Raw genomic sequence first — 12,927 nt, 5'->3', positions numbered from 1 at the left:
AATTCAAAGCATAAAAATAGAAAGTGACCATTGCTCCCAGGCAAGGACGCTGTCATACTTTGCCAGTATAGGCAAGTTACAGCTGTCATTGGAGTAAAAAGTAATTGGATTGCCTTAAGGTTCAGGTATTGGTTCCAAAGTTGGATCATTTGTATTTGTCCTGACGTATATGGCTAAGAATTCCAGCAACTACAAAGATAAGCTTATACATTTTAATATATTATGAAAGCCAGTATTATTTGAACATTTTTTTATAGAAAAAAGCAGCCTCTTGGACTTACAATGTCACAACCTCATATCCTTATGAGTATTATTATGTCCTGTAAATTGCCAGACGTTGTACCATAAAACTCCACACAAAACCTCACAGGGTTGTTCTGCTCCTATGATGGAGCAGAACAGTGAAAAAGCATGATAAAGATGTACACATGGCATGATCAGACAGGTTCTCAAAGCAAGAACAGTGGAGTACTCTCCCCCCCCCCCCCCGCCCCACACACACACGCGCACACACTCACACATATAAACACATATAAACACATACCACCATTGCCAAAAGTGAGGGCCTTCAGTTCCTCTTGTCAGGGGAAAAGCAAGACTGTTCCTCTCCATATACTTGAATAGGGACAGTTTTTGATGCCCCAGTTCATAATACACAAATAGTTCCATAATTGATCTCTTACTTTTTCCTCTTTTCGTAATCTTGAAGCTTCTTCTTGCGCACAATAAACTTTGTGACATCTCCTCCTTTGGCAAGCACAGCTTCTTTCTCCAGCATCTCCTGTCTTTTAGCCAATGCAGCCTGTGCTTTGTTCCTAGACTCAATGACACGCAGGTTTTCCTTTAAAAAATGTAAAACACATGATTAAAGAGAAAATGATGTACAATACCATGAAGCTGAAGAATCAGATTTAACTCAACATTATCATGGGGCTTTTAAAACAGGAATTTGGGTAAAGCAATTTAGGCAGAACCTTGCAATTGCCTGGACAGATCTGTAAGGAACAAAGAAAAAAAAAAACACTCAATGAAAAAGAAAAGTACAGTGATGTATAATTGCAGTGGTGTAGTGGGAGCAGCGTCTCCCAATCAGGGTGCCCCCCCAGTTGTTAAAAAACTACAACTCCCAGCATGCCCAGACAGCCGAAGGCTGTCTGGGCTTGCTGGGAGTTGTAGTTTTGCAGCAGCTGGGGGCCCCCTGATAGGGAAACACTGAGCTAGAGGGTCGAAGTGGTTGCCGTCAAGACTGAGGCCCTAAGCCAGGAAGGTCACAGGTCCCCTCCCTGGCGTGGCCTCCCTGAAGAAGCTCCGAGGATTGAGCGAAACATATGTTGGGGTTGTACATTGACTGGTAAGACTTGTTTCCTTTCACAGACTCCGGGTTGATTTGTTTACATTACCTTATATGCTAGCTATCTGTATGCACTATACACTTTATATGAACTAGTTTACATCATGTATTGTTGATAATGCTAGCTATTTGTGACTTATTACTTGATCCCTGTTAAATAGTCTATATTTATACATATATTTTTTACCTGTCATGTACTTCCAACTGTGACTGTATGTATGTGCCCCACTCTCTTTTTTATATACCTTATTTTTAATCAATTATATGTATCTAATAAAGTTTTGAACATTATTTTGGAAGTAGTGTCTAATTTTGGGGTTGAACTTATGTTGTAACACTACACCTTTGTGTGTTGGTTGGTGTGGCTAGGCTCCCACCTTTGTTTCTTTGGAGTAATTATTTCAGGGTATGGTACCCTTTTAGAAGACCCACCTAGAGATCTAGGGTAAGAGTCTGTGGCCATCAGGTTTCACCTCTTCCATTAATCTGTATTTTGTGCTCTGTGGTGGAAAAGCCAGAAGCAAGATGGGTCCCCTAAGCTACAGCGAAGGAGGCAATGATTCCTGACACTTGTAGAAGCCATCTGGCCTGCAGGGAAAGGGAATGGCTTGTTGGGGCCTATTACTTAAGAGTGAGCTTCCTAGTGTCGCCATTTTTATGCCCTTGAGGGAGTAAGAGCATGTATTATAAATTAAGTAAAAAGAAATCTATGTTGCTTGACAAAAGGCCTCTGTAACACCACTGGTGCCCTGTCACACATACAAATAAGTCAAGGGAAAAATAAAAGAGTTAAGGCTCTTTAAATGGGTTGAGGCAAAAATGAAAATATTCTTGCAGTCTTAAAAGCCAAAATAGGCTGAAAGGGTTACTTACTCAACTTTTTGGAGTAAATATGAGATCCATGTATCTTCCATTATTATCCCAGTCATGCAATAATACACAACTTTTTGTACTACTGTACGGGGGCTAGCTGCTCACCCGTCCTCGGCACACTTCAGCCCCACCCTGTCTCAATGACGGCCCACTCGGCAAATCATCGGATGAGCATGGATCCCTGAACAGGAGATCGTGGGGGAGGGGCCTCAGCGGTCAACACCATGCAATTAGAAACTTAACCCCTATACTGTGGAATGGGGTTAAGTTTTGTTTCCCCGAGTTACCCATTTAATTAAGGTTAAGAGAAAAGATTCTTCTTCCATACCCGGGTAGTAGAGATGCTGTTTTTCAAAGACAATACAGCTTGCATCCTCTTTTCCATGTCTTCTCTGCTTTTTTGTTCTTTCTCAGCCTCAATCCCACGAACCCTAGTGTTTCCAAAAACATTAATCAAGAGAATTTGATAGATACAGCTATAGTGTGCACAAGCCTCTCTCTACAACATACAGTAAGTGTGCTAGTGATGGGGCCTAAAAATGACAGCATAATGAAGATAGGAAGAAAGTTGCACTCACCAGTCTGTGGATATGCTTAAGAAAACTTTATTTCATAAAAGCAAATACATGTGAAGCGGGTAAGGGTCAGCGGAGCGTTCCTTGCAGCCACGAGGTACGCTCCACTGATGCTAACCCGCTGCAAATGTATTTGCTTTTATGAAATAAAGTTTTCTCAAGCATATCCACAGACCGATGAGGGCAACTTTTTTTCATATCTTCATAATGCTGGTTTCATGGACTTTGTCACTTGACAGTATGCACCTCGGTTGGATGCTGTAGGTACAGGTGATTTAGTCCACCCCATTGTCTGCAGCTGCTAAATGACTAGCTGTGCCGGGCATATCTATTTGCATCGTAAAATAACAGCTTGGTATATAAAAAATAATAATCCATATGTAACTGGTATATGTCTAGAGAAAATATCAAAAGTTTTAATCAGTCAGGGTCTGAGTGTTCAGACCCTGATCGATCACAAGAATGAGCCAGGAGAGAATTGCATGCTTAGTGCATTTTCTCATGCCTCTGTGTCATGTGACCTGGATGGACTCATAATATAAGTTTATAAGGCCATCCAGTCACAGGATAAGCCATCCAGACATATAAGGATGCATTTCCTGAAAGGTCCTTAATGTTTTGATGATTTTTCATTATAACCATCATAACATTTTGCTCTGACAAATGTTCTGGCCAATGGTACAAATTTACAACTTGCAGAAACAATTATTTTGGCATATGAGTATATACTTTGCTATTGCAACAACCTTACATGTAGTTGCATAAAACCTCACCTTGCCATAGTTTCCTTCAGAAACTGAGCAGCTTTTTCATGATTCTTCTGTGCATCCTCCACGGCTTTACGATAATGCTGTTCCTGTTCCTTTAACTGCTTAACCTCCTGCCTGAAATACCAAGAATAAACCCAACCATTAATTAGCTATTAAAAACTCTGCTATTAATAAATAGCACTATATGCATACATACTATTCACTCAGAAGTAAAAATTAAGGCTTCATGGTATTAACTTAGAATACTGCTCTGCTTTTATTTTCAGAAATGAGGAGCGGCAGAAGCGCTGACAGAATTAGGCTGGGTTCACATATGTCTGGCATAGGTGAACTCAGCCTAAATGTTGACACAACTGATGCCACAACTGATGACAGCTTGTCATCAGTTGTATGGCATCCGGCATCCATTGTTTCTGGGCAACGGACAGGGGAATGCAACAAGATGTGTTCTCCTGTCCGGTGCCCTCCAGTGTGTCCAACCATCCGGCGTCAAAATTAAGGGGGATGGGATCATTTCTAGCATCAGTTTCCCTCCGGTGCACGCCGGAGGGAAACGGTGCTGGATGCCGCACATATGTGAACCCAGCCTTACTGATGCATGGTTAACTTGTGCTAATCAAGAGCATCACACTGCAAGCAAGGAAAGGTCCAGAACTCAAAAAATTCAATTCAAGGAACGGATCTACTGAGGCATGTTAGGAACAGTTGAGATCAGGGGCGGCTATGTACAGTATTTCAAGCGTAGTTAGCTGAGCTTTGACTAGGGATTAAGTAAACACAAAATGAATTGCACATTTGGAGACATTGCATATTAGAAACCAATAAAGATACTGAATAACTAACATACACTTGTCCATAGCACCATGAAGGTAATATATTCTCATCCAATGAAGTTATCCCCAATGAAGTTCACAGGATAGAAGATAACAGGCTGATTGGTGGGGATCCGAACATTTCATGAGTTCAACATGCAGCAATGTTCAGCAGCCCCATAGCCACCCAACATCATTTATTCCAGGTGCAAATTTGCCCCCATTTTTGGTACCAGTAGTCATACTACCACCAGATTAATTTGTTACCTCCTATCCTGTGGATTGAGGATAACTTTATCAGACAGGAATACCCCTTTAAAAGTGTTTTTTGGGGAATTTTATACTGATGACCTATGCATTGGATAGGTCATCAATACCACATCAAAGGAGTCTGACTCTCAACACCTCTACCAATCAGCGGAAACAAGTGTGGGTGAGCTGTGCAGCCTCTTTGTTGCTTACCAGGAACAGATCAGTACATTTTACAGTGGTTGAGCTGCATAGAGTTGTAGCATCAGCGATAGCAACTATAAAATGAATGGAGCTAAAGCTGGTAAACAATATGAAGGGGCTTGGTAGGGAGCTTTGATCCCTTTAAGCATAACTGTCAGATCACCAAAAAAAAAATATGAATGAATATGTTACTCAGAACCTAATCCTGACTATGCATATCTAATTTTTATGCCTCTATCACCTATATTTATAATAAAAATCCCTATTTTCTTTAGCTCAGTGTTAGAAATCCTCTCTGGGGAAGGGAGTATGTCTCTCCATTGTGGTGGTGGGAGATGATTGGTGTGTCTGCTCATGCAGCCTTGTCCATGAGTCATCTCTTGTCCATGACTTATGGACAAGCTGATGCTGCTGCAGGACTGGTTAATGTCCCAGTAGGTATGGAGACCCCTAGTGGTGGGATTTTCAGGGTCCGTTTTCTTTATTAAATATTCAAAATTTCGAACAAAAGGTCTTTAATTTTCATCAGTAACAACATATAAATCTTTTTGGGATCTGACAGTACCCGTTTAAATTAGCTGATCAGAGGTGGTGATGGTAGCCTTCCTGATCTGATATCGATGGCGTTACTTAAAAAGAGACCAAAAAAACTAAGGGAGAATTTATAAAAATGTGTCCAGGGCTCAGAGCGTCAAAAAGTCACAAATTGTAGCACAAGCCCTAGGTACTTTCCAAGTGGGCAGAGCTTAGCAAAGAGTGGCATGTGTTGTAAGCATGGATTCCCCACACCATATTTACACCTGCTAGTAGGCAAGAATTGTAACTGGAATCTAACAAAGCTCTGAGCTGGCATGGATTTCTGTGGTGTGTACCTCTTGATAAGTCCGGCATGATCACACACCGGCAGGGGGTTACTTTAGACCAGCTTATGAAGCATTGGTCTTCGTAAATAGCCCTCCTAAGTGCTTGTTGGTTAACCGCGACTTAAACCCCACAAAATACACTTAATAAGCCTACAAGATGATAACATACAGAATGCAGCATGTAATAATTATAGTATACAGTATAGTATAATCATATTATACTATACTGTATGATGTTAATAAAATGGAGCTAAACTTTAAAACACATCAATGACATGAGGTCTACCTAAAAGTGATGTGGATCTCTTGGGTTGCAACAGACTTGGGCCAAACTGAGGTGTTCAGCCTTTAAACCCTATACAGGCATCTGGCTGCAGGGAATCCCCAGGTCGCTAGCCTCAGAGCAGCCTCCATTAGCTGATGATAGAAGATACTGAAGCATGGCACAGAGGAACAGAGGTCAAACGTAGACACATATGCCAAGGTCAGGGTCAGGTTAGCTTTTCTTCCAAAAGCAAATGGCTAGCAGCTTAACATTTTTTTTTTTTTAAGAGCCGAGGCAAGTGCTCTCTATCACCCAAAGTGCAAGAAAAAATGCAAATGTGTCACACAAAAAAAAAACATGCACAGAGGAATGTGGTCTATTGTTAAGCCCTTCTCCAACAGAAAAGAGGCCCCCAACAAACCTACCCTTCACCTCTGGGCCAAAAGGCACCTGCAAGGATCCAGGTTTGATGCCCCTTTTCGCCGAAGCTACTAAGGGGCGGCAAATGCACCTGGCTTTAACCTACGTGTTAACCAAGGTATCAGCCGAGGAGCCATATACTGATGGCATCTTGACCAAAGCCAAGATGCCCAGGGGTTGCAGGGAGGTGAGGAACCAAATGGCCACACACACCTCCCCTAGACCGCCAGGAGGGACACCCAGAAGGGCTACCGCATCCTGACAAATCCTGTGGACACACAAAACACATAAAGTGGCACAGTGACATACAAAAATAATAAATAAGTGAATGAGTGCAGATATACTGCCCGGTCATCCGGCCGGATCTATAAAAATTTCCATGATCCTAGCCAGAAGGCCGGGATACCAAGGGTGAGTGCCAAAGGTGAAGAGTATATGGTGCAGAGAGTTCACTCAGTGAGCTATAACACCCAGTGAGTTTCGGCTCCTCAGGATCACCACTACCCCAGGCACAAAAGTACCTTGGCTCTACACCCCCCAACCTCATGGCGAGATCAGGAAGGAACAGGTCACATCAGAGCAGCCATTGAGCTGGTTTCGTGGCACCAGCCCCGGAACGCCCTGGTACACCTGCTCCTCCATGCAGCATCCATCCTACATCAATGGCAGAGACTTAACCACTGATAAGAACAGATACTACACTTGATCTTAGCCAAAAGGAGCAGCTTAACATAGCAGACATGTGGGCATGGTCAAGAAGCAAGCCAGGTCAGTTACGAGTTTTTTAGAACGCTGGGTGCGGGGGGTCGTGATGTCATGGCCACGCCCCTCATTACATCACACCCCCACCCCCTCAATGCAAATCTATGGGAGGGGGTGTCGCACCCAGCACGCCCCCTCACATAGCCTTGTATTGAGGGGGTGTGGTGTGACATCACGAGGGGCATGGCCATGGCGTCACAACCCCTGCCGCCTGCTCAAAGCTTTTTGTTCCAAAAGCTGGGGCAGCGGAGTACCCCTTTAAGAAGCTGGGAGTTGGTAAACATGCACGGTAGGTGTCCCAGTTAGAAGGCAGCGGTGGCTTCCTGGAAGGCTGGGGGGCATGAAAAAATATCTCACATATAAAATGACTACCTGCTAAGCACAGCTGAGATATTCAACGGCAATTCATGTACTGTTGCATCGCGGAAGGTTGTTACAGATTCCTCATGTAGCTTTACTTACTCTCTTTCTGTGTGTTTTTTACGCTCTGCCAGAGTAAGTGACATTTTCTCCCTCAGAGCACGCTGCTCCGCCAAGTCTTTGCATTGTCTGTCTAACTCTTCTTCATCTTGTTGAAGCCTTTCACGAACACTGGTAAATTTTCCTTGCTCCACTTCAATGTGCCAGAGGTCATACCTATCCAATGAGAACATTTGTTTAGGAAGATAGAAATTTAATTTGCTAAAAGAAAAATGTTTCAGGTCTAAAGGATACGTTAGTGAATTGCTGATAATGGAATTCCCTAATATACTGGTTAAAGTGTATATTCCGTCTTAAGGAGAGTCACTGCATGCCACTTAGGAGCCTGGCATCATTTCTCAGCTCCTTTTTAACCACTTCAGATCCTGAGTATTTTGAATCTTCAGGACCAGATACAGTTTAGACGATTTTATTACAAGTTGATTCATTCAGCATTTTACAAGATGTTACTCATGTCCAGCAACCAATCATAATCTGTTTTATCCTTTGAGGGGCACTAGTGTATTTAAGCTTAGTGTTGTTATCTAAAATGAGTAGGGATCGACCGATTATCGGTTAGGCCGATATTATCGTCCGATATTCACGATTTTGGACATTATCAGTATCGGCAATTATCTTGCCGATATGCCGATAATGCCCCGCCCCCCCTCCCCGGCCAGAGACCGCCGCTGCCCCATTACCTCCCCCATCACCGGTTTTATAATTACCTGTTCCTGGGGCCCGGGCTCCACGCTACTTTTGGCTCCTGCGGCGTCCTGTGCTGCGCAGCGCAATGACGAGTGACGTCCTCAATGCGACGTCACCATCAGTGCGCACAGTGACAGCTCAGGACACCGCCGGAGCCAGAAGTAGCATGGGCCCCGGGAACAGGTAATTATAAAACTGGGGATGGGGGGAGACAAGGGGGCAGCGGCGGCGGTGGTGGTTGGACTAGGGAGGACCCCAGGACAGGCAGGGGGAGAGAAGCGGTGACGGTCTCTCGCCCCGCAAGAGCCGCTGCAGTTCATTGATTTAAAGCGCCCACTTTAAATCATTGATCTGCAGCAGCTTCTGCGGGGTCGGGTGAGGGGGGGAATAGCCAATAACTTATACCGGAATATCGGTATAAGTTATTGGCTATCGGCCTGAAAGGTCACAGATTATCAGTATCGGCCCTAAAAAAATCAATATCGATCGATCCATTTTGTTCAATTTTTCTTTTGGACAAGGCAGACCTATGATGTTAATGGGGTACTCTGCTGCTCAGTGTTTGGAACAAACTGTTCCGAACGCTGGAGCCATCACCGGAGCTGGAGCCGTCAGCGTAGTACCCCTTTAAAACTATAGGAATTCACGCAACACAAAATAGAGTAACACTTTGCTAAAACACATAGCACAAGCAAAATAACATTCTACACAATAAACAAAGTAGCAGCAGCACCATGAATGTGCTGTGTTATTTAGTCTCATAGGTTGGCTCCATGTGTCATCTAGATCTGGGTGACTGCATCTTTGTTCATTATAGTCATGACACTAGTTTGATATTATGGATTGGTATACTGTATATCTCACCCATTTATTGTTCCAACATATTTCAGATTTATTGTTCCAGACAAGAAAAAATAAGGGAAAACCCTTTTGGTGGTTTTAAAGGTTATCCAGCATTAGAAAAACAGAGCTGATCTCTTTAAAAAAAAAAAAAAAAAAAACTGCACCACATGCAGTTTGCAGGTTGTGTGTGGTTTTGCAGGTCAGTTCCATTAAAGTGAATAAAGACAAGTTTTAATACTACACACAACCTGCGGACAGGTGTGGTGCTGTTCGTGGAAGAAATGATCTGTTTTGTATTTGCTGGATTACCCCTTTGAAGGTCAGTCTGCGTCTATTGCTCTTTAGCATCAGGCTGTAAATCTCTGTGTAGTCTTGTACTAAGCAGCAACTATTATGGTCCATGCACAGTACGGAACCTCTGCCCAGATACTCCGAGAACAGCCTGTGCCATTAGTGCTAGGATCGCAAGGGCATAGCCGGCAATGCATTCAGCTCAATATTCTGCCAAAGGAATGAAAATGTTAATTTTTTCGGCTGGTGAATGTTAGTAGTGGAAAGCTTTTGTACTAAAATACTATAGTGTGCACTGTGCAGTAAAATCCCATTGACAGTGGAATTTCGCAATGAAAAAATCTGTAGTGTGCATTGGCCCTAAAGGTACTTTTACACAGAATGGCCTTCATTTACTATTGCAAACCCGACATATTTTGTCGGGTTGTGCACCAGAAATTCTGTCTGTGCCAGATTTTGTGCCAGAATTGAAAAAACCCTGACTAACTCTCCATTTTGGGCGTGGCCACCAGGGAAAGGGACGTGGTCTCAAAAAAGGGGCGTGTTCCCGACATTTTCACAAAAACCCAACATATTTACTAAGGTTACTACATAAAATGTGGTGGATTTGAGCTGAGGAAAACCCCACAGATCAGAGCATGTGTAAAAAAAGCAAAATGTAGGGAAAGTGGAAAATGTAGGGAAACCTTAGTAAATACTGTGGGAAATAAATTGTAGGGTATTAAAACCCACAAAGAAACCTACACAACACTCTTAGTAAATAAGGGCCAATGGGTCCATCGCAGTGTAACCACATGCCAATCCACAAGAAAAAAATCTCAAATACAAAGCATTTCTGCAGTAAAATCCACAACATTCTAAATTTATTGCTTATTTTGACTTGCCACAGTAGGTCCAAAGCAACATAAATTGACTTGGTAAATTGAATCCCAAAAAGCCAAACTTTTAAACATGAGAGATGAGGTAATAAAGATAGGAGTTTTAACATATGGTGAGTGCTGCTACTATTCCCACTTTTGAATGGTTTGTTTTGGTGATTTAAAATCATTGCGGATTCCTCAGCAGATTTTTCACTGGGTTGTGCAAGAGATTTCTGAAAATCACATTCACAAAGCTGGCACTGTAATCATCTGCAGATTTGCCCTACGCAAATCTGGTGATGATAAATCACAACATCTAACCAGTGCGAAAGTAGCCTTAGAATATTAACCAGCAAATCTCAGTACTTGATCCTATGTTTAATGGAACATTCACAAGTACAGGATCTGCTGTAGATTTGATGCTGCAGATTTTCTGCAGCAGATTTCATGTTGTTAAATCAACACAAATAAATAGCTAAACACAGCTTTGAAACTGCAGCAGATTCTGTACGTGGAAACGTAATTGTAGGGTATGTTTACATGTACAGGATTTGCTGCATATTTTTTGCTGATAATTTTGCTACCCATTGACTTCAATGGGTAGCAAAATCAGGTGCAGGAAATATGCACCAAAATATGCAACAGATACTGTAGAGTATGGTCACATGGAACGGTTCCGCAGTGTATTTTACGTTGTGGATCCGCTGATAACGGACCATACAGTGTGCCTTCAGCAGTGCCTGCCTGCTTGTAGCGGCAATCCGCCACTATGAGCAGACACACAGCGATCTACAAGTCGCAGCACGCATATGCAGTGTACTCGCAGACATCGCAACCGCTCCCCCTGCTCCCAGAGCTAGTCCGAGAGCAGCCACGATGTGTGTGAGTACACTGCGCACGCGCATAGTGACTCGAAGAGCACTGTGTGTCTGCTCGTAGCGGCAGATTGCCGCTAAGGGCAGGCACAGCTGGAAGCACACTGTAGGATCTGTGATCGCATCCGTTCTGTGTGACCCTACCCTTAGAGGGAAAATTCAGCCAAAATGATTTTCAGATCTATCATAGATGTATGTGACAATGTGTTTATTTAGCACACCATGATCTGAATGGTTGTTTTCTTAGAATGTTGTATCAGATTTCCAGGAATGGAAATCACTTAGCAAATGCAAATTCATGTGCAAGTTATGCAACACTTACTAATAACGTGACAAAGACTGCATGTTGGCCCAGGCTAACAATGATGACAATAAGGAGAACTTTAGTGGACAGATATATATATATATATATATATATATATAGATATATAGATATAGATATATATATATATATATATATATATATATATATATAGAGAGAGAGAGAGAGAGAGAGAGAGAGAGAGAGAGAGAGAGAGAGAGAGAGAGAGAGAGAGAGAGAGAGAGAGAGAGAGAGAGAGAGAGAGAGAGAGAGAGAGAGAGAGAGAGAGAGAGAGAGAGAGAGAGAGCTGCTACACCCCACTGAGTTCTGTACAGAACAACAGGTCAACCCAACTCACTCATTATCATTCAGTATGTTGGCAATCTTTGTTTTCACATCTTCCTCATTGAGCAGCTCGGTGTTCAGTCGCTTGTGCAGAGCTCTGAGACGATACACAGCCGCCCTATCATAGCAGAAAAAAGACATTCAATATAGGAAAAACATGTTATAATAATTTATAGTTTAGAGAAACTCTATTGTTCATAGCTTGAACAACAGCTTCAGATAATTATGTATGTATTACAATCACGTATCTATACACTCATTTATATCTGGAAAAAATTAGGAACAAGGCCTTGTTTTCTCACTTCACTGCTCTGCGGGGGAGGAATAGTGACAACCACTGATATCGCATTCACTGAGAAATTGCATTAAATACATATATATTAGGCAGGATAGGTTTGGTTTGATTCTACAATACATGAGTGCTATCCATCTCCTTGCACAGACACGGCACACACATGGGCTTCAGAGACATGTTCCATATAAACTAGTAAAATCTTTAAAACCAGTACATTCTGTCTTCTTGGATTTATATTCAGTGAAGGCCACTTTTTTGCCCTTCTCCTATTGAATAAAATGTCTTAGCTTTCCACATTCTGCATTTTCCTAGGATAAGCTGTCATGTGTGTACAGGAATAGTAGTACTATTTCTTTGCAGTATATAACTTGTATATGGCATTTTTCTTACTTATCTCTAATTTTCAATTGACACTGAGCTAGTGGGTAGAGCCTAGCTGCTATGATGTCTCCCATACACTACACACATAGTAAAAAGGGGGTTCTGTCCCCCTATATCTCTTTAGCACACCCTCAGAAGTAGCAACAGCATAGAGGACATTATACAGGAGAACTGAGCAGTGTAAGCTGTAAATCAAGCACTGGAGTATGAAGGTAACCTTAAATGAGCACTGTCACATAAAAAAAGGAGATTGTTTTAGACTTACCATAAAATCTCTTTCTCGAAGGATCCATTGGGGGACACAGAACCTTGGGTATAGGCTGCTGTCTCTAGGAGGCTTGACACTATGGTAACCAAAAATTCGGCTCCTCCCAGCAGGATATGCTCGCCTCCAGGCCACTGAGCAATTCAGTTTTAGTCCCAGA

The 12,927-nt window shown here is 42.5% G+C and overlaps 1 protein-coding gene across 1 annotated transcript in view; it reads right to left on the bottom strand.

Annotated features, from left to right (window-relative positions):
• The window catches only part of CFAP74 (cilia and flagella associated protein 74), a 194,771-nt gene that overhangs the window by 155,453 nt on the left and 26,391 nt on the right, over nt 1–12,927 (bottom strand). The window contains exons 6-10 of the mRNA XM_056543666.1: nt 11,840–11,944; nt 7,607–7,780; nt 3,573–3,683; nt 2,553–2,655; nt 684–841 (exon numbers count right to left, since the gene is read on the bottom strand). Coding sequence (XP_056399641.1) covers nt 684–841; nt 2,553–2,655; nt 3,573–3,683; nt 7,607–7,780; nt 11,840–11,944 — 651 coding nt within the window. The remainder of the gene's footprint in view (nt 1–683; nt 842–2,552; nt 2,656–3,572; nt 3,684–7,606; nt 7,781–11,839; nt 11,945–12,927) is intronic.

Source organism: Hyla sarda, chromosome 10 (assembly GCF_029499605.1).
Source record: "Hyla sarda isolate aHylSar1 chromosome 10, aHylSar1.hap1, whole genome shotgun sequence".
In the NCBI taxonomy this organism is placed as follows: Eukaryota; Metazoa; Chordata; class Amphibia; order Anura; family Hylidae; genus Hyla; species Hyla sarda.
The sequence above is the reverse complement of the archived record's forward strand: the minus strand, read 5'-3'. Positions and strand labels throughout refer to the sequence as shown.